Source organism: Elephantulus edwardii, unplaced genomic scaffold, assembly GCF_000299155.1.
Source record: "Elephantulus edwardii isolate Elephantulus edwardi_28Jun2011 unplaced genomic scaffold, EleEdw1.0 scaffold00257, whole genome shotgun sequence".
Taxonomy (NCBI): Eukaryota; Metazoa; Chordata; class Mammalia; order Macroscelidea; family Macroscelididae; genus Elephantulus; species Elephantulus edwardii.
The window spans coordinates 1,070,903-1,093,892 of NW_006400007.1; the positions used below are offsets into that span (position 1 = coordinate 1,070,903).

Here is a 22,990-nt window from a genome sequence, read left to right on the forward strand (position 1 = left end):
ACTGAAGTTCTTATCGTCGTTTTTAAAATGTGACTTAACCTCTGTATTTCATGACAGTGCTGTTTGGAGAGGAAAGTGTGGGATGGGGCAAGCATATTCAAACAAGTAAGCCACTCTCCTGTATCGAAGATAGGAATGTATCTGCCTCAAGGAAAATGGTTAAGCTTTTTCCCTAGGATCACATTTTTTTTTAGGCAGTAATTTTTTTGCTTCTATTTAAAGAAAAAAATATATATAGTAGCTTAAGATACTAAACTCTTCAACCTCCCTAAAGATTTATCAACAGCTTAGTAATCATCACACCACTACTAAAAGGCCATCAATTAATTTTGTCAAAATTCTTTTCTATTTTTAATGTTATTGTTATCTTATCACATTTCTTAATGCTTTCTTATGTGTGCAGATGGTGAGTTATCTTAAATTAGGTTGTATTAGTTATTGTCCTGTTCTATAAAAAGAATAAATTTAAAATGTTCCAAAGTATTATATATTAGTATTTGATTGTGTATTAAATTTGTACCTATCTATATATTCTGTGGAGTTGAACTGTCATTCCTTGCCTCCCTCCTCAAACCCTCCCTAATATATACATATAACATGCTCCTTATCTTTCATATAGAAAAGAATACAAATCTAATAACTAGAAGTTTGGGGAAGGCAGCAAGAGAAAGTAATTCCCAAGTATTGTTTTTCCTCTGAAGTTAGTTTTAAACCCCTTGGCTTCTTTTTATAAGCAGGACTCTAACTCTTACAATTTTCAAGTCTGGTTGTGGTTTACCTATTGTGTGGGATGGGAATAGCAGTCTGTTTTATGGAAGAACTTTTTGCACATGTGATAAGGGTAGTAGTACAAAGGTACTTGTTTTCTGTGTACTCTCCTTTCCACACACTCCTTTCCTCCAAAATAAAATTAGAACAAAACTCTTAATTTTGTCCTTCAGGAGCCAGATTCTCTGTGGCTCAGGAATGGAGTTTTCCTTAACCTCTAAGGACTTGTTAGTCTAGTGAGAGTTGTGGACTTTGACCTCTATTAATTTAAACAAAATGACTCTGGACTGTGATGGGTTTCCAATTATAAGTATATGCCCTTGCATCAGACTCAGTGGACTCTTAACACTGGCAAATTTCATCCTTCTTTTACTAAAATGCTTGCTTTCTCTTTGGGATGAAGCTTGAACTTTGTTCTTATCTCTAGTATATTAACAGCATCTAAAACTGTCCTGCTTTGTCTCGCTTCCTTTCCTCTAGTACTTCTACCTTTCCTTTGTATTGTCAATCAGTTGAATGTAGCATGCCCGTCTCTTATGTGCTAGTGCAACTGGCAGAGTTGAAGTAGATCCTTTTTTAAAAAGCTGTTTCTTTAAGATTTAGTTAGATGGGAGATGACTGACTTTTCTAAAGTAGACATTTTCCCATGTGTTTGTGTGAAATTTGCTTTGTTCTGTGTACCACCTACTAACGTATGTATAAAATTAACTTAGTAAATATGAGGGTTATAATCTTGTTCCTTGTTTTCCTTTGTTGAAAATTGTTCTTTAGACAGATTTTCAGTTTGTATTTAGAATTCTATGAAAGTTATGCTAAGATGTACTTATTAGAGGTATAGTTTTTGATTAAGGTTTTGATTAAGCTCAGTTATTGCTTTTTTGTTCTACTCTATCATTGTGACTTTCATAATTATGAGTCTCAGGATAGAACTACTTCTTTTAGAAGATAGAGTTAGTTACAGAGTTAGTTATTAATTCATCTTGAACTTTTTTTTTAAATAGTTTCTAAATTCTTAATTTTATTTTTAGCTGGGAAAACTCTTCAGATATTTAACATCGAAATGAAAAGTAAAATGAAGGCCCATACCATGACTGATGATGTCACCTTTTGGAAATGGATCTCTTTGAATACCGTCGCTCTTGTTACGGATAATGCCGTTTATCACTGGAGTATGGAAGGAGAGTCTCAGCCAGTGAAAATGTTTGATCGCCATTCTAGTCTGGCTGGGTGCCAGATCATCAATTACCGTACAGATGCAAAGCAGAAGTGGCTACTTCTGACTGGCATCTCTGCACAGGTGAACATTTTAGCCCCTTTTTGGAGTAGAAATTCAGTTCCCCATTTGAATGATTTGAAATTTATTGTAGAGGATGTATACTGTAGTGAGTACTTCTAATACTTTGAGACTGTGTATAAAGATGCTTGCTTGTGAGACAAATTATAAGTAATCAAGTTAATCTTTAATAAGATTTTATTTGGAACTGAATTGAGCATTAAGGATATAAAATCTTCATTGAGAAGTAAAATAACACTAAAAATTATAAAGCATTCAAATTATTGTACTATTTGGTGAAGCTGAAGCTGGTAGTTACTGTTTCATTTAGTGCCAAGTACAACTCATAGACCCTATAAGCAAGAGATCTGAACCATGTTCTGTCCTGTGCCATCATTATCATCTATGATACACTTAAGCCCATTGTTGCAGCCACTGTGCAAATCAGTTTTGTTGAAGATCTTCCTCCCTTTTGCTGACCTCCACCTTTCAAGCGTGATGGCCTTTCTGAGGAATAACCTTTCCTAAGAATATGCCCTAAATATGTTTATTAGATCCCCTAAATTTATTCTCTTTGATCTTTTCTAGCAAAATCGAGTGGTTGGAGCTATGCAGCTTTATTCTGTAGATAGAAAAGTATCCCAGCCTATTGAAGGACATGCAGCTAGCTTCGCACAGTTTAAGATGGAAGGAAATGCAGAAGAATCAACGTTGTTTTGTTTTGCGGTACGTGGTCAAGCTGGAGGGAAGGTAAGTTTTGGCTTTGGAAAAAAATTTTTTTTTATTAATTTAGGTTGTTTATTTTTCATTTCAATGAACATCTATGGAAAAATATTTTTATGATAATGAAATGTCTTTTATCTTTTTGCTTCTAGTCATCTCATTTTCTGTGATTTCCCTCCCTCCTTCTGTGTTAATGTCCTTTTTTGTTGTTGTGTTTAATGTGCTTTTAATACTAATTTAGGTCTGTGTTGTCTCTCTTAGTCGTAAATTCCATTTCTAATTATTGTTTTGTCTCTTAGCAACTAGGATAATTTTTGTTTAAAAAGAATACTGTGCTCTCGCCATATTACTTATTCTTTAGCCATTTTTTAAAAAAATCATCTGTTTATAGTATGTAAGATATAATTTTTATTGCCTTTACCAGAGACTTTTTCATTGTTTTCCAACTTTGTTGCTAAAATGTTTCCTGTGTTCTGTATCCAGAGAAAGTAATACAGTAGATAGAGTCTGCAGTCTGCATTTTAAATAATCACAGATGACTTGATGTAGCTCGAATGTGGATTCCGGTTTGAGTAACATTACCTTAAGTCTGAGGTTTTCAGTCCTGGGCCACATGTTGGGGTTATTTGAAAAACTCAAATATAAATGTAGAAAACCCTATTTTGGATCACTTGAATCAGAGTGGGTTCAGGGAAATGGACTTAAAGAAAGAGGGGTGGGAGTAGGGATATGTCCATGGTTGGACAGTTGAGCTATTTTTGTAATGAACAAACTGAAGGACTGTTATGTTAGAGTTTTTTAGTTGCAGGCAACAGAAGCAAGGTCTGGATAGTTAAAGCATAAAATATTTACTTGAAAGGCTATTTGATAGCTTAAACTAGCTAGGTTTGCTGCAGAACCAAACTTGGAAAATGGGAACGTGTGTGACTGTTGTTACATAGTCGAAGTAGCATCTTTAAAGTCTTAATGCAAAAAAAAAAAAATAAAGTCTTAATGACATTTTCTTAGATTCCTATTCCCAGTGCTAAGAGAGGTTTAGAAAACAAGTATTGAGTGTTTGTGTTTAGTCTTAAAAAATGGATTACGCTTCACCAAAGACATTCAGATGGTGATCAAGCACATGAAGAAATGATCAAAATCCCTAGCTCTAAGAGAGATGCAAATACAACACCCCCATGATACATCTTCAAGGATATGTACATGTACAGCCAAGCACAATCAATAAGAGTGCATCTAAATTCCAAAATCAAGCTCCATAATAGTCTATGTGTTTCCTACTGCCAAAGGGGCCCTTTAGAGTAGTGAGAGAAGATCTTCACCCTGAAACCCACAGCGTCCCTTTTCAGCAGGAAGTAGCTAAGAGAATACGCCGTCCCCTTTTCCTTATGACTCAGGGTGAAGTCTCTCTCAGGGAGGAGTGATAGGGAATGGCAAAGGATACACTGACAAAGAAGATTAATCAGAACTGGCTTTGACAAGCACTGGCATTTGGACAAGAACAAACTGGGAGGAGGGTAGAGAGAATAGTGCAACAATGAGTGAGTGGGGGCCCAAAATCTCTGTAAATGTTTATGAAAATTAATAAAATATAATTATAGGAAAAAAAAAGAGAGATGCAAATAAAAACAACTGTGAGATATCATCTCACCCCAGTCAGAATAGCAAAATAGAACAGCAAATAGCAAATGCTGGCGAGGTTGTGGAGAAACTGGAACCCTTATTCACTGTTGGTGGGAGTGTAAAATGGTGCAGCCACTATGGAAGGCTGGATGGCGCTCTCTCAAAAAGTTGCAAGTAGAAATACCATTTGACCCAGCAGTTCCACTAATGGGAATGTACCCTAAAGAAACCGTAATTGCCACCCAGGCAGATATATGCACACCCATGTTTGTTGTGGCTTTATTCATAATAGTAAAGAGTTGGAAACAGCCCAAGTGCCCATCAACACAAGAATGGATAGAGAAGCCTTGGTATGTTCACACAAGGGAATACTATGCCGCATTGAAAATCAAGGAACTCATGAATTATTATACAAAATGAGTGACCCTGGAGGACATTATGCAGAGTAAAAAATCTGTCACAAAAATGACAGTATGGCATAATACCACTGTTATAAAATAGGACTGATATGGGGGCTGGGGGAAAACTAAGAAAAGAGGAGGAAAATAAGGGGAACAAAAGACTGGTTTCCATCAGAAATTGTGAAGAATATTTTTACAAAAGGACTCTGGTAGCATGGTCTTTCACAAGTTGTGCTGGTAGTCATACATCTTCGTTGGTCAGATCCACTAGTGGCTCCATGGGAATAAGGTGGACAGTCTCTTCCCTTTAAGATTTACAGTCTTTGGAATCAAAATGAAGGTCACTATGAGTTGGAACCAACTTGATGGCAGTGAGTTAGAATTTTTGGTTCCATCAAAACTCAAAGCATAACTTTATGAATTCCATCCCCCAGTCAACGTTCAGATCCTCTGCACACTAAAGGGAAGAAACTAACTTTAGTTTTGTTATATTTACTTTTTTCCTTGTGCTGCTGCCCCCTTTTTCTGGAGCCCTAATATATTAGGCTGCAGTGGCTCAAATTCACCAGTTGCTCCTTGAGAAAAATAAGAGTAGTCTTCTACAAAGTCTTAAAGCCTCAGAAACTCAATGGGGGATTGTTATGAATTGGAGCAGGCCCAAAAGCAGTAGGCTTGGTTTTGGGTGCTACTGAAGATGTGATAATGTTTAGCTTCTTGGAAGAGAGGTAGATATATACACCAGAGAGGAGTACATTTCTGCCTAAATTTTTAAAAGTGAAAGATCACTTGAACCAAGAAATAAAATATAACAGAAAACTAAATAATAAATATGGAAAGCACTGAGGTTTAGAGCTGAATGATAGAATTTAAACAAAGACACTTAGCAGCCAAAAAATGCCAAACCCACTGCTGTTGACTCAATTCCAACTCAGTGTAGGACAGAATTAAATTCCCTATAAGATTTCCAGGTGTTTACATTTTTAGGGAAGATGACTACCACATCTTTCTTCCTTGGAGCGTCAGGTTGGTTCAGACTCTTGAGCTTTTTGATTAGCAGCTGAATTCTTTAACCACTCTGTCAACCAGGGCTTCTGTATAAAGAGATCTCTCTTTTAAAGAAATAATTTTTTTTTAATTTTTTATTATTTTTCTGTGCATGTACCGTCAAATCAGATCTGACTGGTACAGGAGGAGATTGTCCCTCCTTTTCCCCGCAGAGCATCTGGTGGATTTGAACCGTGCGCCTCTGGGATTGTAGTTGCAGCTTCTTACCACTAGACCACCAGAGCTCCCCTTAAAGAAATAATTTAAAAAAAAAACATATATAAAAATGTATTAAGGTGTTCCCTCCCTCAGTACTATCTGAGGAGGTAGTAGTTCTCTCATTTTGGTAAAATGACTGTGCTCAGAGCCCTAGTAAAGCCAAAGATCATCAAAAAGAGGACCAAGAAGTTCATCGGCACTGGTGAGACCTTTATGACAAAATTAAATGTGATTGAGGTAAGCTCAGAGGAGCATTCATTCAGAACAGAGTTTGGAGAAGATTTAAGGGCCACATCTTTTGGTTTTTCTATTTTTAAAGGGCCAGATCTTCATATCAACATTGGTTACTAGAGCAGAATACATGCACAGTGGCTTCTACAAATACCTAGTCCACAATTTCAAGGAGCTGAAGTGCTGCTAATGTGGAGCAAATCCTGTTGTGCTGAGATTGCTCACATTATTTCCTCTAAGAACCACAAAGCCATCATGGGAAGAACAGCCCACTCTAACCATTAGAGTGACCAATCCCAATGCCAAGCTGCACAGTGAAGAAAATGAATAGAAAGCTTTGTTACACATTTCATTTGTGCTAAATAAAATCACAAAAACTGCCCTTTAAAAAAATGTGTTAAGGCATAGTGATGGGACTTTATTTTTTATTAGAGCCTACTAAGAAGGTTCACACTGCTCTGAAGGAAGGACTTGGCCAAAAATAACGCCCCAGGAATTGATGGTATACCAATTGACATATTTCAACAAACAGATGCTGCCCTGGATGTGCTCACCAAGTTGTGCCAAGAAATCTGGAGGACAAATACTTGACCAACTGACTGGAGGAGATCCATATTTATTCCAATTCCAAAAAAAATGATGACCTGACAGAGTGTAGAAATTATCAAACTATCACTCATACCATACAGTAGCAAAATCCTGCTGAAGATTATCCAGAAATGACTGAACAGTACATTGAAAAGAACTACCAGAAATGCGAGCTGAGTTTAAAAGAGGTCATGGCACTAATGACATTATTGCCAATGTCAGATGGATCTTGGCAGAAAACAGAGTACCAGAGGAATGTCTGTCTGTGTTTCATTCACTTTGCAAAGGCATTTGACTGTGTGGATCACAACAAATTGTGGCTAACCTTGAGGAACATGGGAATTCCAGAACACACTAATTGTGTCTATGCTTGGACCAGGAAGCAGTCCTCAGAACAGAGCAGAGCAATATGCATTTTGGTTCAAAATCCTGTCTCTATAGCTTTTCAGTCTGTTTCAGAACAGATCATTCAGAAAGCAGGGCTTTATAAGGAGGAATGTGGTATCAGGATTGGAGGAAGACTTATCAACAAACCATGTTATACAGATGGCACAACCTTGCTTGCTGAAATTGAGAAGGACCTGAAGGGCTTGCTGTAGAAGATCAAGGACTGTATCAATATGGATTGAAGCTTATCAAGAAGACAAACATTCTCACAAATGGGCCAATTGGCAGCACCATGATTGATGAAGAGGAGATTAAGCACTAGCTGTCAGGATATCAGAAGACAAAATGCTCTGGGAAAATCTGCTGTTAGGGACCTCTCCAGGGTGTTGACAAGCAACAATATCAGTCTAGACTGTAGTGCATGTAATCTAGGCCATGGTCTTCTCAATTACTTGTTATGCATCAGAGAGCTGGACAAGGGACTAAAGAGGAGAAAAAGAATCGATGTCTAAGAATTTTGATGCTGATGAAGTCTTCAACATACCGTGGACCACCAAAAAAAACGGTTTCTCCTTCAAGGCTAGGATTTTGAAACTTCATCTCACATACTTTGGGCACATGGCCAGGAGAGACAAGTCCTTGGAGAAGGACATCATGCTTGGAAAGGTGGGTGGACAGTGCAGAAGAGGAAGACCCTGGATGAGATGCATTGACCCTGGATGAGATGCATTGATGCAGTAACGAGAGCATTGGGGATTGGTATGTTGGAATTAGTGAGACTGGCTCAGGACAAGGCACAGTTCAGAGCTACAGGACCTACGTTTGCTATGAGTCACAGGCAACTCGACAGCACATAACAGCTACAATTAAGAAAACTGATGGCCTAGTTCTAAGAAGTTGCACTACAATTCCAAAGGCATGCGTTTTGAATATACCAGATGCTCTGCGGAGGAAGATGAACAGTCTCCTCTCATTCAATTAAACTGCTGTTGAAAACCTGCTGGAAGATCAGTTATAGGTCAGTTCCAAGTCGATGATCGCCACCACCACCTAAGAAAAAACGTCAGGGTTTTTCTTTATCCCTTACAATGTTTGAAAGCATATTTTTAGGTGGTTGTTGAGTACCATTGAATCAGATCCAACCCACAGCTAACCTTCTAGCAGGTGTACAGAGGCAGTTATTTGCATGGAAGTAGATTGCCATTCTTCTTCAGCACTTATAGTTTCTTGTGCTTATTTAATACATTCTGCTCTATCTTGTATAGTCTGCCATGACTTTTGAAGAAAATCATGTTTTCAATATTGCTTGCCATCTAATTAGAAATGAGCCTCCTCTATATTTTTTATATTATATGTGGTATATATCTTTGAAGCTGAATTAATTTGAGTTTGTTCCTGACATGACTAAGTAAAATGTCCAATTCTCTTTTATTGAAATAATTTACTTTTACCTGTTGAAGTGCTTCATCAGACATTTTAAATGAAATTGTTATCAGTTATATATAGGGCAAATATTCTTAGAAATATAACTTAATTTAGTCTTATATGTTCCGTTAGTGTTAGATGAACAGGCAGAGAAGAATTAAACAATTTAAATTGGAGTATTAGCTTATAATTTAAAGCCTGAGCAAGTATTTTTATGGGCAATATTTAGTATTTTAAGTCCTTTATTTAAAGTAGATTCTTTGAAGTGTAATTATATTTCATATATTGAACTAACTTGACTTTTTTTTTTTTAATTAATTTTAGGAAGTTGTATAACAGTTCAAAACAATCTCCTCTGTCCCTTGCATGTTGCTTCTTGTGTTGGAATCAACTTATAGCTGACCTTCCAGTGGGTTTTCAGAGAATCATAAACCACATGAGGGGAGCTTTCCTATTTTTGTCCAGCAGAGCAACTGGCAAATTCAGATCACTTGCTTTTGGGTTGGCATTGAAACTTCTTACCACTAAGCCGTAAATTTCCCTCAAATAGTTGCATCTTACATAAGTATGGTACAATAACAAATCCAGGAAATTGACATTGGTACTCTGTGTGTGTGTGTGTTTATTTATTTCTGTCAATTTTTTTAATGAATAGATTAGATAATTTTTTTAATGTGCATTTCATCACCACAGAGATCTTTCTCATGCTACATTTTTTATTATATTCAGCTACCTCTGCTACATCATCCCTTAACCCCCTGTTGCCATGAGTTGATTCTGACTCTGAGAAATCCTGTACCCAAGAGTAGAACTGCCTGTTCGATTTTAAAGCTGCAACCTTCATGGAAGCTGTTAGGTTTCTCTTGTCAAGTGCTTTAAAACTCTGTTTCCTGTCCCTGACAACCACTAATTTGTTTCCAGCTCTGTAATCTTAGACTTTCAAGAATTTTACTATGTACTTAAGACTTTTTGAGATTGGCTTTTTCTTACTCAGTATATTTTATTTTAACAGTTACATATCATTGAAGTTGGCACACCACCTACAGGGAACCAGCCTTTTCCAAAGAAGGCAGTGGATGTTTTCTTTCCTCCAGAAGCACAAAATGATTTTCCTGTTGCAATGCAGGTATTTTAGGCAGAATAAATGAACTTTTAATATTCTTTTTAAAAATAAAGTTCATAAACTACTCAATCCTCTAAGAGGTGTTTAATGATTACCTTTCATCATAAAATGGTTCATTAGTGAAACTTTTTTCAAAAATATTCTATCTTTTCACTAATGTATAAAGAAGATTGCCCAAAATTGTTCAGGTGATGTCCTCTTAAGAGACCTCATTCATATACTTCTTGAGTTTTATATAAGCTTGGGCTATGCTGTATTTAAATGTGTTAAAACAGGAATACTAGCTTTTCCCTTTTAATATAAGCCCATTGTCAGAGTTTTAGAATTTCACTGTCTTTTAAAACCCTATTGTACTATTTTTCTTCTTTTCTGTTAGATGGTTCATTCTTTTTGTGAAATACTGATTTTCTTTGAACAGATCAGTGAAAAACATGATGTCGTATTCTTGATTACCAAGTATGGCTATATCCACCTCTATGATCTTGAGACTGGTACCTGCATCTACATGAATAGAATCAGTGGAGAAACAATATTTGTTACAGCACCTCATGAAGCCACAGCTGGAATAATTGGAGTCAACAGAAAGGGACAAGTAAGGAAACTTTGAAAATGAAATTAAGCAATAAAATAATACTTGCTACTGTTCTCTTTTTTCCAGTCTGTAAGCTGCAATGATACTTACCTGATAATAACAAATTGAATGCAATTTTAAAAAATTCTGTATAATGTCTTTATTATCAAAAGAAGCGCTTCTTCATGCAAAGAAATGGCTTGGGCCATACTTAACAGACCATATCCTTTATTTATGGATCGTTTTCCCCTTTTAAAATCTCCAAAGCAGATTATAAACTACAGGGAAAATAATTCTTCCTACATTCTTTTTCCTAACTCTTTAATGATGTGTTATTAAATACTTAATGTTGGAAGATAATGTGTTACTGTACCTACTGCAGTACTTGGAAAGTTATCTGCTTGAATAGGAAAAACATATGCTCTTCTTTATTTGACAGAATACTCTTTTCCCTCCCTCAGTATTTCAGATACCAGAGATGCTCATCTTATTTTCTGAAAAATGGCTGTAATTTAAAGCCAGTACTTACTGGTATTGCCTTTTACGAGATTTCTCCAAATTTATTTTTTCCCCCATATAATTTGTAAATGAAGTAGATAGTTGGTTTTTTGCTTTGTGTTCTCTATCTTCTGTTGATTTATGAAATTGGGTATCCATATGTGATGAAACTTCTTTAGAAAAAGGTATTTTATTTATCTCTCACTTCAATGTTAGACATGGTTTGAGACTTCCTATAACTTTTATTTTTATTATAGTACTTCCCACACTGAATTTAAATTGTTTACTCAACTATTTTAGTTACCATTTTTCATTAGGGAGCATTGATGGCCTAGTGGCAAAGAATTTGTGCTCCTGATCCAAAGGTTCAGTTTCAAATATACCAGCTGCTCCACAGGATAAAGATGGAATCTCCTTGCTGTTGATTTTCAGCCTCTGAAAACCTGGAATGCCAGCTATGAGTCGGTTCTGACTCATGGCACATAACTACAACATCAGTATCTTTCATTAGAAAAGGGACTTATCTTCAAACAGTAATGAAGTTGTGAAACTAGAAAACTTTTTCCATTACGGTGCTAATATTTATAAGATGATGCTTTAGCTAGAGAATCTGAAATTATTTCACCATATGTATTTGATATTAGTAACTGATTCTGAGCTCTGAATGATAGTTAAATTACCCTCTCCACACCCATCTCAGTCCTCCTTGTTTTCATGTGCCAGCTGGTTTGAATAAGGAGTTAAGCAGTATTAAGCCTTAGAGAATTCCACAACCCTTTCTATCAAAGCAGACTACTAACTGAGCATACACCAGTAAGTGAAGAATGCGTGGTTTCTAGTGACTAAAAGTATGAAAGCAGTTAAGCTTTAACATTATGGCTGACTTTCCTTTTTCAATTTTATACTGATTTATATACAGAGTTTGAATATATTGTTTTTCACAAAAGATCCTTTCCATTTCCTTCACCTCCTCCACCCATCAAATTGTGCAACCCTGTGATTTACGCATCCACAGGAACTAAAGAAGAAAATCTGTGGACTAAGTTTGTGGGAATGGATGGAAGAAGCAAAACCAAATAATTACTTGAAAGAAGAATAAACAGAATATGACAATAGACAGCATTTATATGCACAGCATCAAACAGCTGCAAGAAAATGAGAACATGTAGTTGAAAACCCAGATATGTTCCCCAAATATGCTCAATTGTTTACTATTAGCTAAATCACAAATCTAAATGTAAAAAAAATTTCCTTGTGTTTGGCAGTTATTTTGTAGATGCAAGTATGCTACATCAGAATAAATAATTTTCAAGATTAGGCTAATAAATTTCCAGATTCAGGAGATAATTAGTAAGAAGTAAATAATAAGGCTAGTTTGGATTGAGGTCGTAAACGTTTTTTGGTTTTTTTTTTTGCGAGGGGGAGTTAATTAATTTTAATGAACATTTAAGAGATTTTGGATTTCCATACATTCATTGTTGCATTTTTCTCTCTGCCCACCCCTCCCCCCAGTTCACACTTCTCTTTGAAAAGTAAAATTATTTCATTGGTATTTACTTTCCTACATGTCTCTCTCACCTTCCTTCTCTTGCTAACAAAAAAAGTATGTTTCACAGTTTCATTTCTCTAGATAATTATTTAAACTTCATTTATAGCCAAATAAAAATACATTGCAGCTATTCATTAATTTTTCTATTGCAGGTTTTGTCAGTATGTGTGGAAGAAGAAAACATAATTCCTTATATCACCAATGTCCTACAAAATCCTGATTTGGCTCTGAGAATGGCTGTACGTAACAACTTAGCTGGGGCTGAAGAACTCTTTGCCCGGAAGTTTAATGCTCTTTTTGCCCAGGGAAATTACTCAGAGGCAGCAAAGGTGGCTGCTAATGCACCCAAGGTAAACAAAAAGTTAAGACAATGAAGTTGTAATGGTTGGATTAATGGGTAATACTCTTTTTTTTTTTTAACTTTTTTAAAATTAATTTTAATCAACATTTGCAGAGAGTTTGGATTTCCACTCATTCATTGTTGCATTTTTTCCCCTGTCCACCTCTTCCCCCCAATTTGCTCTTCTTTTTGAGAAGTAAAAGAAAAATTCTTTCATTGTTACACAATCCCTCCCCCAAAGTCCACGAACATATGATTAGGTATTAATGGTATGACAAGAGTCTAGAATAAGAGTTGCATAGTAAAGTAGTTCAGGGTGGGGGAACGGGACTGTATAACAATTACAGAACTTTTTTTCCAAAGAATAAAGTGAGGGTGGACAAGGAGAAAAATGTGCAACAATGAATGAATGAAAATCCAAGTTCTTTATAAGCTTTCATTAAAACCTAAAAACAATCCCCAAACCGCACTATCATGAAAAAAATAATTGTAAACTTAGGAAGTAAGTAGCTATATGTACTTTGTTTATATACATTTGGTCTCTTGTGTACTGTAATAGTGGTCTATTTCCAATTCTAAATAATCTCATGATAATGAAGTAGAGCTGTGATATTATTGATTGAAACTTTACTGTGGATATATAAAATCAGAAATTGATATTGGTAGATAAAATCCTGTATTTAAGATTAATAATGTATGAGAATTATTAACATGATGTCTGAATCATTTTACAAGTCTTCAAAATTTCACTTTCTTAAAGGGGATCCTTCGTACTCCAGACACCATTCGCCGCTTCCAGAGTGTCCCAGCTCAGCCAGGTCAAACTTCTCCACTTCTTCAGTATTTTGGAATTCTTTTGGACCAGGGCCAACTGAACAAATATGAATCCTTAGAACTTTGTAGACCTGTACTTCAGCAAGGACGTAAACAGCTTTTGGAGAAGTGGTTAAAAGAAGATAAGGTAGGTTAACTTGTTAACATCATTAAATAAAATAACATGTTAGCAAGGTAAAAGCAAGCCTAGAGAGGCTGTACCAAAATGTATCCATTCATTATTTATTAAGCATCTTTTCTGTTTTCGGAACAAACATTTATGAGATGTATAGATTTCCTTCTGGAAATTTTTACGACACATTGAAGAGGGACATTTTTAATTATTTTGCTTTTTAAAAACAATCCCGTATTCTTGCTGAGTAGATAAAACTTCTAGTCCTGGAAGTGAATTGTTAACTTTTTGTTTTAGGAAAAGCTTAGTGCAAGAAAGCTTACTTCCTTATGCATTCATATTTGTGAATATTTAGGACATTCATTTGGTCATAAGAATATATTTTTCTATTTCACACTTGAAAGGCACAGTAGTTTCAACCATACAAATATTCTGTCCTTTCCTTTTAGAACTTCCAAAGTATCATCAATATGTTGGTGCTAGGAAACAGTATTGAATGTTGAGTCACAGCTTTAGATAGCACAACTCTCTATAATGAAATGCCATTTTCCAAAGAATATTTATTGATGTTAAAGGAAGAAATAGTTAACTTAATGTCTTAAAATTTATTTAAATAGTTTTTTTGTGTGTGTTATTTACCAAATTCTTGAACTGTGAAATGTCTCTATGCATTTTGTATTCTCTATTGATTTCTTACACAGAAAGTCATCATAGTACTATTTATAAGGCACCAGTTAGTGTGACTAGTCCTTCCATACCTCCATGGACAGCCTTTTTCTACAAAGTGATAAAATGAAATTGCCTGTACTTAATCATTATTAAGAACTGAGGTAGTACTATTCGAAATACTTTCATGTCCATCCTAAGTGTTTAAGAAAGGATAACTGCTGAGTTAACCTATATAGCAGAGAGATAAAAGCATTTTGGGAATTAATTTTTGTTATGATCCATTTGTGAAGAGAGACACTGAACAGTCTTCACTAGTTAACCTCTTTAACTTTTTAGAGGACTGGACTTTTGGTAGAGCTTGTTATTTCTCACATCTGAATTTTAGTTACAGTGTAACCATTATTTGTAAGTTAACCATTACTATTAGGAAATTAACTCTAATATATAAAGCAAAATGATTTTAGGAGGAAACCACTTTTCAGAGTGGGAGGCTGACTTATCAAGGCAAGTCAGATAATACATGGTAATATTTGCTTATGCATATCTCCTAAAAGTCTAAAATTTTATCTTTCACCTTGTAAATTTGTCTTGCCTTACAGTCTAATGTCTCACAGTCAGAAAGCTAATGGGACGTAGATCCTTCAAACATAGAAGTTATACCCTAATTTTAATAGTGTTTATTACAGTTAAACTTCATCAGATTCCTCCATTTGATAATGTTACACTGACATTTTTGATGTAAAATTTTTTAAAAACTTGAGACGCTGTGAATCTGATACTGGAATTTTCTTACTAGTTAGAAGTATAAGAGTTTCTTTAAATAAACTACATTTATCCCTAATCAGGTTCTTGCTAGTACTCATGTTCATGAATTTTTGGGGTGTGAGTTTTTTGTGCTTATTAACTTAAAGATTTATTGAGATACTTTGGGTTTTGTTTTGTTTTTTTATTTTTGGAAAATTCTACCACCACATCATAGGATGACTACAAGGTCATCGTTTTTACAGCTTAAAATTCCTGCATATTTATTTTTAATATATTCTGGGGGAATTGAATCACTAAATACCTATATTATTACTTATAATTGAGTACCTAATAGTTCTTTATAGTGAAATCATTATTTTCATTAAACAGCTCCTAGATTGATCATTAAACAATCTCTTTTTTTTTGGGCAGTTGGAATGTTCTGAAGAACTAGGTGATCTGGTGAAATCTGTGGATCCTACATTGGCACTTAGCGTATATCTGAGAGCTAATGTCCCAAATAAAGTCATTCAGTGCTTTGCAGAAACGGGCCAAGTTCAGAAGATTGTTTTATATGCTAAAAAAGTGAGTTTAATGAAACAAATTCTCAACATAAATTTATTACATCATTACAGTAGACATTACCACTGCCTTTGAGTCACTTCACTTACAGTATTCTTCCATGCAGTTTCCAAGGCTGGTATCTTTATGGAAGGAAAATACTCACCTTTTCATTCACCATTCCACAAGTCACACACTACACCATTTGCACTACTTAAGATAGAAATTAGGCTGCGGCAATTCTTTGTGACTTGAATGGTGAATTTCCTTAAATTTTGAACTACTTTAAAAAGTTAAAAACCCTCATAGTTGTCATTTATAATTCAGACTTAACAAAATAGAAGCAGTTATTTTTGCATTGCTTATGCAGTTGCATTGTTTCTTTCTCTTTCAAGAGGGCAGAGGCTGTTGAACCTGTTAAAATTTGAAATGCTCATCCATTGAAAATGGGTAAGCTATTTCTTAAGATGCCCAGCTTTACATTCACATATGTCATCACCAGGTTTCTGTTTTTCTACCAAGAAAACCCACCATGGTCAAATTGTTCATTCTTAATTTAAATTGAATTTATACTTTTGTCAGTGGTTCTAAATTAGCAACATTTTTATTTTAAAGGAACTATAACTTCTTTTTTTAATGGAAAGTAAAGAAACTTAGTGAGTAGTACCTTTACCATTTTGTCCATTTGTAGGTTGGATACACTCCAGATTGGATCTTTCTGCTGAGGAATGTGATGCGCATCAGTCCGGACCAGGGTCAGCAGTTTGCTCAAATGTTGGTTCAGGATGAAGAACCCCTTGCTGATATCACACAGGTAAAAACTTTAAGATATATTTTGTAAACTTTTTTAAATGTGTATTATAGACTTTTTTACTTGGAAAGTAGGAGACTATGCTTAGAACAGCTTTAGATGCTTAACTTTGTGGGAATTAAACCTGTATCTCTCTTGATAAATGTCAGTAGTTGTAGAGGGGTTTCAGGTGTTTTGTTGGTAGGGTCACTATGAATCATGCTTGACTCGAAGGCAATCAACAACAACAACTATAGGGATAAACAATTTTCCTTAAAAACAAGTAACAAAATAATGTATACCATCTACATGTTTTAAATGATTTCTTTTAAATTATTTTTGTAGATTGTGGATGTCTTTATGGAATACAATCTGATTCAGCAGTGTACTGCATTTTTGCTTGATGCCCTGAAGAATAATCGCCCTTCTGAAGGTCCTCTGCAGACTCGGTTGCTTGAGATGAACCTTATGCATGCACCTCAAGTATGTTTTTCAAGCCTTTTAGATGTATTTTCTTTTTTTTATTATTATTATTATTAAATTTTATTAGTTTTAATGAACATTTACAGAGATTTTGGGTTTTCATTCATTCATTCATTGTTGCACTGTTTTCTCTACCCTCCTCTCCAGTTCGTTCTTTCTTTTCCCCCCTTGAATGTCTGTTTTAATTGTCCAATTGTTTAGACGTATTTTCAATGCTGTTTTAGTAGTTTAGAGCCTCTGGGATTTATTTAAAGCTACTGATAAATATATTACTCATTCACGAAAAACTAGCTAACATTTCTTTGTCTCCTTTATATGGTTACTATTTAATCTTAATATGTGATCAGTGATATCCTGAAATGAACTTACTCTTTTTGTGATTTTTTAGGTTGCGGATGCTATTCTGGGAAATCAGATGTTCACACATTATGACCGGGCTCATATTGCTCAACTGTGTGAAAAGGCTGGCTTACTGCAGCGTGCATTGGAACATTTCACTGACTTGTATGACATAAAGCGTGCAGTTGTTCACACTCATCTTCTGAACCCTGAGGTATTTCATTCTTTTGCCTAACAAGCGGCAGTAGTTTATGAGTCTACTGAAAATACGTGTGTGGGGCTAGGTGACTGTAATTTCGTATTACCATGAGGCTCTACTTTGCTTTGCTGATTTGTCTTTCAGTGGTTGGTGAACTACTTTGGGTCCTTATCTGTAGAAGACTCCCTCGAATGCCTCAGAGCCATGCTGTCTGCCAATATTCGTCAGAATCTGCAGATCTGTGTTCAGGTGGCTTCTAAGTATCATGAGCAACTATCAACTCAGTCTCTCATTGAACTTTTTGAATCATTCAAGAGTTTTGAAGGTAATTTGAAGATACGGAGTTGTTTTAATTATTTAAAATTGCCAAGAAGGATTTTGGAATTCCAGTAATTTGTAATCTTCTCTTTCTTAAGAACATTGTAAGTTTTGGTAACCAATGAGTGATGTTAAATACCTTTCATGTCAGGTACTAGGAGATATGTAGTGAACAAGACCATCTTTTTTGTAGATAAATTAAAGGCAAAATATTGATACTAAATTCTGAAAAAAGCCAGCTCAACTGCAGGATGAAAATGCCAATATTCAGGTACAAGGCTTCATTCTTGTATTATCTGACTCGCATTAATGGCTAGTGTTTTCAGACATAAACATTTGTCATCATAGTAGGCAGTAGGGTTTCTCAACCATGCACTAGACACTTTGGGCTTACTAATTCTTTGTTATAGGGTGAGCGAGAAGTCTACCCTCTGCATTATACACAGTTTAGCAGCAACCATAACATTATCTTCTAGATTCCAAAAGCATAAGAGCATTTCCAAAAGTATTGCTACATTTCCAAATGTATCTAGAATGGAAAATAACCCCTAGTTGAGAACTACTATTAAATAGAATATAATGTGGTCACTAATGTTACATTATGTTAGCTAAATTTTTGGTTCCCAATTTATTTCATTTCTTTGTGATAGAGATCTAGGTAGTCAGAATAATGGATTATACACGTTTTCTTTCCAGTTTAATTTTTTTTTTTTTAAATTTTGTGTACTGTCGAGTCAGTTCCGACTGCCACGGAAGGAAACTGCCCATACTTCTCCAGCAGAGCATCTGGTGAATTGAAACCGTGCAGCTTCTTGCCACTAGGCTACAGAACTCCTTCCCCCCAGCCCCCTACTTTCTATATTTTAATTATGCACCAGATTTGTATTTCCTAAATACTTCATTCCTAAGTCAGATCAGCGCATTTGAAGTGCTTAGTAACCAGATGCGGTTATTAGCTACTCTGTTGAACAATGCAGATATAGAACATTTTCATCATGCTTTATTGTACAGAGTGACATTGAATTCTTTCCAAAGTTTTTGTATCTGCCACCTACTAACTACATAGAAGAAATAGCTCTTATAAGGGACTTTATTTTCAATTTCTCATATGTTATTTTATCTAATAATAAACCTTAGTATTGAGGAACTCCCTAATTCTTTATAAACTCTTGGAAAACATTGAGTTAAGAATAAAGTACAAATTAGTTTTTTAAAAATAGTCTGTGTTCATTAGTGTTTGTAGGTTTATTAAGCTATATTGAGTAGTTTAGAATTCATATTTATTCTCGGAGTGTAATGATGTTTTTTAGTTTGACACTTTTTCAGTTCTGTCATTCTCAAAGGTGCCTCTATGCTAAATTTCAGTTATTTGTTCTTTAAGGTCTCTTTTATTTCCTGGGATCCATTGTTAACTTTAGTCAAGACCCAGATGTGCACTTTAAATATATTCAGGCAGCTTGTAAGACTGGACAGATCAAAGAAGTAGAAAGAATCTGTAGAGAAAGCAACTGCTACGATCCTGAACGAGTCAAGAATTTTCTCAAAGTAAGTGCGTGTCACTAGTGCATTTTCAGGATGGGTGAAAGACCTATTTAACAGCAGGTTGGTTCATAATTTAAAACTATGATTCCCCCCGCCCCCTTTAAATGTAAAATTCTTAGTATTCTGAGATTGTGTTCTGGATTATGTCTTCTAAACTTAGTATTTTGTGGTTTCCTCTGAAATAGGGAAGGAAACTGGTAAAAATTCTTAAGAAAGACCATCTGTTTAAAAGAAGGAAAAAACCAAAAGGCACCAACCATCTTTAAAGAATTTAATTTTAACTTTGGGAGGAAAAAAATGTAGAAAGCAGTATAGACCATCCGTGTGGTTTTTCTAATTCATTTAGGCTGTGTTTGAAGATTAAGCTTAGATTGTGCATAGTATTTTGTAAAGAAACCTTGGTTGTAGGAAAAAGTTATAAATAGCTTTTAATGATCAAATGAGGCTGGTTTTGAGAACTAAAATACTAATCATGTATAATGCACAAATTAAGATTGAGCCAAACTTACTTTTTTTAAAACATGAAGGACATTTTAGAGAAGGGATGATTGCCAGTATTGGAGTAAAGGATCAAGTTTACCCATTCTTAGCTTTTTCAAACTTACCTAATGGCCGGTGATTTTGTTAAATTAAGGTTAGCTTTATCCTCACAACTACCAGTTAGATTCTGAATAAAAACTTGAATGTTAGCAGCTTTCTATAAAGACCATTAGAGCTATGGAACAGATTTTAAAAATAATTCATTTCTCTTTTCTATTTCTTTTTTTCTCAGTTTTTTTAATAGAAGGAAGTTATTTCTGAGACTGTATATAGACCTCTTGTTTTTCTCTTCATGAAGAATTTAGATTGAAACTACAAAAATTTTTGGTGTATAGTTAGTAGGAAAAATAGACTTCTCATACTTGTTTGTAACATGTCCCTTTATGTGCAGCCATGAGTGAATGAAAATCTAACCTTTCTGTAAACTTAAGTTAAAAATCACAAGAGGGGGGGAAAAGTCCCTTTAAAGACTAAGGTGCCCTAACCCAAACTACGCATTTTAAATTACCTAACATGTGTATGAAAACTGGACAGTGAATAAGGAGAATGGAAGAAGGACTGATGCCTTTGAATTACACTGGTGAAGAATATTAAATATGCATGGACAATCAGAACAGTGAATAAATTTGTAAGAATATTCCTCAGAAGGGAAGATGGTGAGACTTTACCTCATACAGTTTGGGCTTGTTAAAATGAACTTGGACAGGTTAAAAGGAAGGACATTCTTGTAGAGAAAGACTTGCAGTTACGATGAGTTGGCACAATTACTACAACAGTGAACTCAAACATAGTAATGATTATAAAGTTTACACAAGACTGGACAGTGTTTTCCTTTCATTGTACTTGGAGCCTCTTTGAATTGGAACTGACTGGTCTGCACCTAACATCAGTAGCAGCACCCTACCCCAAAATGTCATTATTTTTTTTTAAAAAAAGAGGATAATTACACTGACATATTATTCCTTTGAAGAATTTACTAGTCTTCAGGTTAAAGAACTAGCCTTTTTTTATACAAATGATCAACCTTGCTTGCTGAAAATGAGGAGGACTTGAAGCACTTGCTTCAGAAGGTTAAACACTGCAGCCTTTAATATAGATTGCATCTCAGTGTCAAGAAAACAAAAATCAACAGTCTAAAACAAAAGGTGCATAGCAGAGTGGACTGGGGGGCCAGGATTGTGCAACAGTGGAAGATTTTTAAAGAGTAAAGGGAACTAGGGGGTCGGTAGGGAGGAAAATGTGCAACAATGAATGAATGGAAATCCAGGTTCTTGATAAACTTTTGTAAAACCAGGGTTGGGATGGGGGAACCCAACCAAAAATCTTCACCATTGGACTGATAGGCAACATCATGAAAGATGGAGAAAAGATTGAAACTGTCAATGACATCATCTTACTTGGATCCAAAGTCAGTGTACTTGGTACCAGCAGTCAAGAGATCAGGAAATACATTACACTGGAAAACTCTGTAGTCAGGACCTTCCCGAAATTATTGAGGAGCAGTGATGTTAGTTTGAAGGCTAATTTGCAACTTACTCAGACCATGGCCTTTTACTGTCACTAGATATGTTTGTGAGAGTTTTGTGAGAGCTGGACAGTAAATGAGGATGACAGAAGAAGAATAGATGTCTTTGAACTGTGGTGATTGAGAAAAGTACTGAATATCCTATGAATTGTCACAAAAGAACAATTATGTCTTAGAGAAGGTGTAGCCATAGTGCTCCTTGGAGGCAAAGATGATAAAGCTTCGTTTCACATACTTTGGGCATGTTGCTAGGAAAGGCTATTCCTTGAAGAGGGGCATTGTCCTTGGAAAGCTGGAAGGTCAGGGAAAGAGGCAGACCCTCAACACAACACACTGATTGCACTGTAGGCTTAAATGTATCAGATTGTGAGGATGGCTCAGGATAGGATAGGGTTCAGATCTCTTGTTTATAGGGTTGCTGTGAGTAATACTTGACTCGATTGCACTTAAAAATAGCTTTTTGGTTGTGACACAATAGTCAAGAGTGCTGAAGTTTTTATATATTATAGATTAGAAATATAGATCTAAAATGTCTTGGTCATAATGAATAGTTTAAAAAATGTTACCAAACAAATGCTGACGAGGTTTTGGAGAAACTGGAACCCTTATTCACTGTTGGTGGGAATGTAAAATGGTGCAACCACTATGGAAGGCTGTATGGTGCTTTCTCAAAAAGTTGGAAATAGTAATAGCATATGACTCAGCAATTCCACTACTGGGAATACACCCTAAAGAAACCATAACTGCCACCCAAGCAGATATATGCACACCCGTGTTTACTGCGGCTTTGTTTACAATAGCAAAGAGTTGGAAACAACCCAAGTACCCATCAACAAATGAATGGATAGAGAAGCTGTGGTATATTCACACAATGGAATACTATGCTTTATTGAAAAGCAAGGAACTCATGAAATAGTACACAAAATGGGTGACCCTGGGGGACGTTATGCTGAGTGAAATATCTTAGTCACAAAAGGTAAATACTGCCTAGTGCCACTGTTGTAAAACAGGACTTACACTGGAGTTGGTGAAGCCTAAGAAAAGGGGATAAATATATACTGCATTGAAACAGATCAGGGAAGAGAATTGTTTAAAAGGAATATAAGGTTAGGTATTATTTTCATGACATGACTCCAGAAAAAGAAATGCATAGTAAAGTGGACTTTGGGGGATTGTATGTATAATAATGAAAAAAGTTTTCTTTTTGCTTTTCAAAGAGAAAAGCCAATTGGAGAGGGTTGAGCAGGGAGAAAAATGTACAACAATGAATGGATGAATCAGAAAAAAATTAAACAGGAAGAATATGCTGTGAAAAAATGTTGCATTGCATTAAAAAAAAAGTTACTGAACCACAGACTTTCAGATGTCAAAGAAACCTGAGTGATGACTCTGCCATTGGCTAGTGTACCAGTGACACTGCTTTAGTTCCTCAATAGGGATTTATTTTTTAGCTTTGAATCTCTTAAACTTTTCATTAAATGTTCTTGCTTATGGGTCTGAATAGAGTTGAATTGGTTTTGAAGTATGTATCATAGCGTCATGTATAAAGCAAGATGAAATTATCTTAATTTGAT

The 22,990-nt window shown here is 35.3% G+C and overlaps 1 protein-coding gene across 1 annotated transcript in view; it reads left to right on the forward strand.

Moving 5' to 3' along the window:
* CLTC (clathrin, heavy chain (Hc)) overlaps positions 1-22,990 on the forward strand; it is a 74,722-nt gene that overhangs the window by 29,178 nt on the left and 22,554 nt on the right. Inside the window, exons 3-14 of the mRNA XM_006899438.1 lie at positions 1,797-2,065; positions 2,630-2,791; positions 9,692-9,805; positions 10,221-10,394; positions 12,573-12,770; positions 13,521-13,721; positions 15,552-15,704; positions 16,372-16,494; positions 16,816-16,953; positions 17,342-17,506; positions 17,636-17,816; positions 19,191-19,354. Of these exons, the coding sequence (XP_006899500.1) occupies positions 1,797-2,065; positions 2,630-2,791; positions 9,692-9,805; positions 10,221-10,394; positions 12,573-12,770; positions 13,521-13,721; positions 15,552-15,704; positions 16,372-16,494; positions 16,816-16,953; positions 17,342-17,506; positions 17,636-17,816; positions 19,191-19,354 (2,042 nt within the window). The remainder of the gene's footprint in view (positions 1-1,796; positions 2,066-2,629; positions 2,792-9,691; positions 9,806-10,220; positions 10,395-12,572; positions 12,771-13,520; positions 13,722-15,551; positions 15,705-16,371; positions 16,495-16,815; positions 16,954-17,341; positions 17,507-17,635; positions 17,817-19,190; positions 19,355-22,990) is intronic.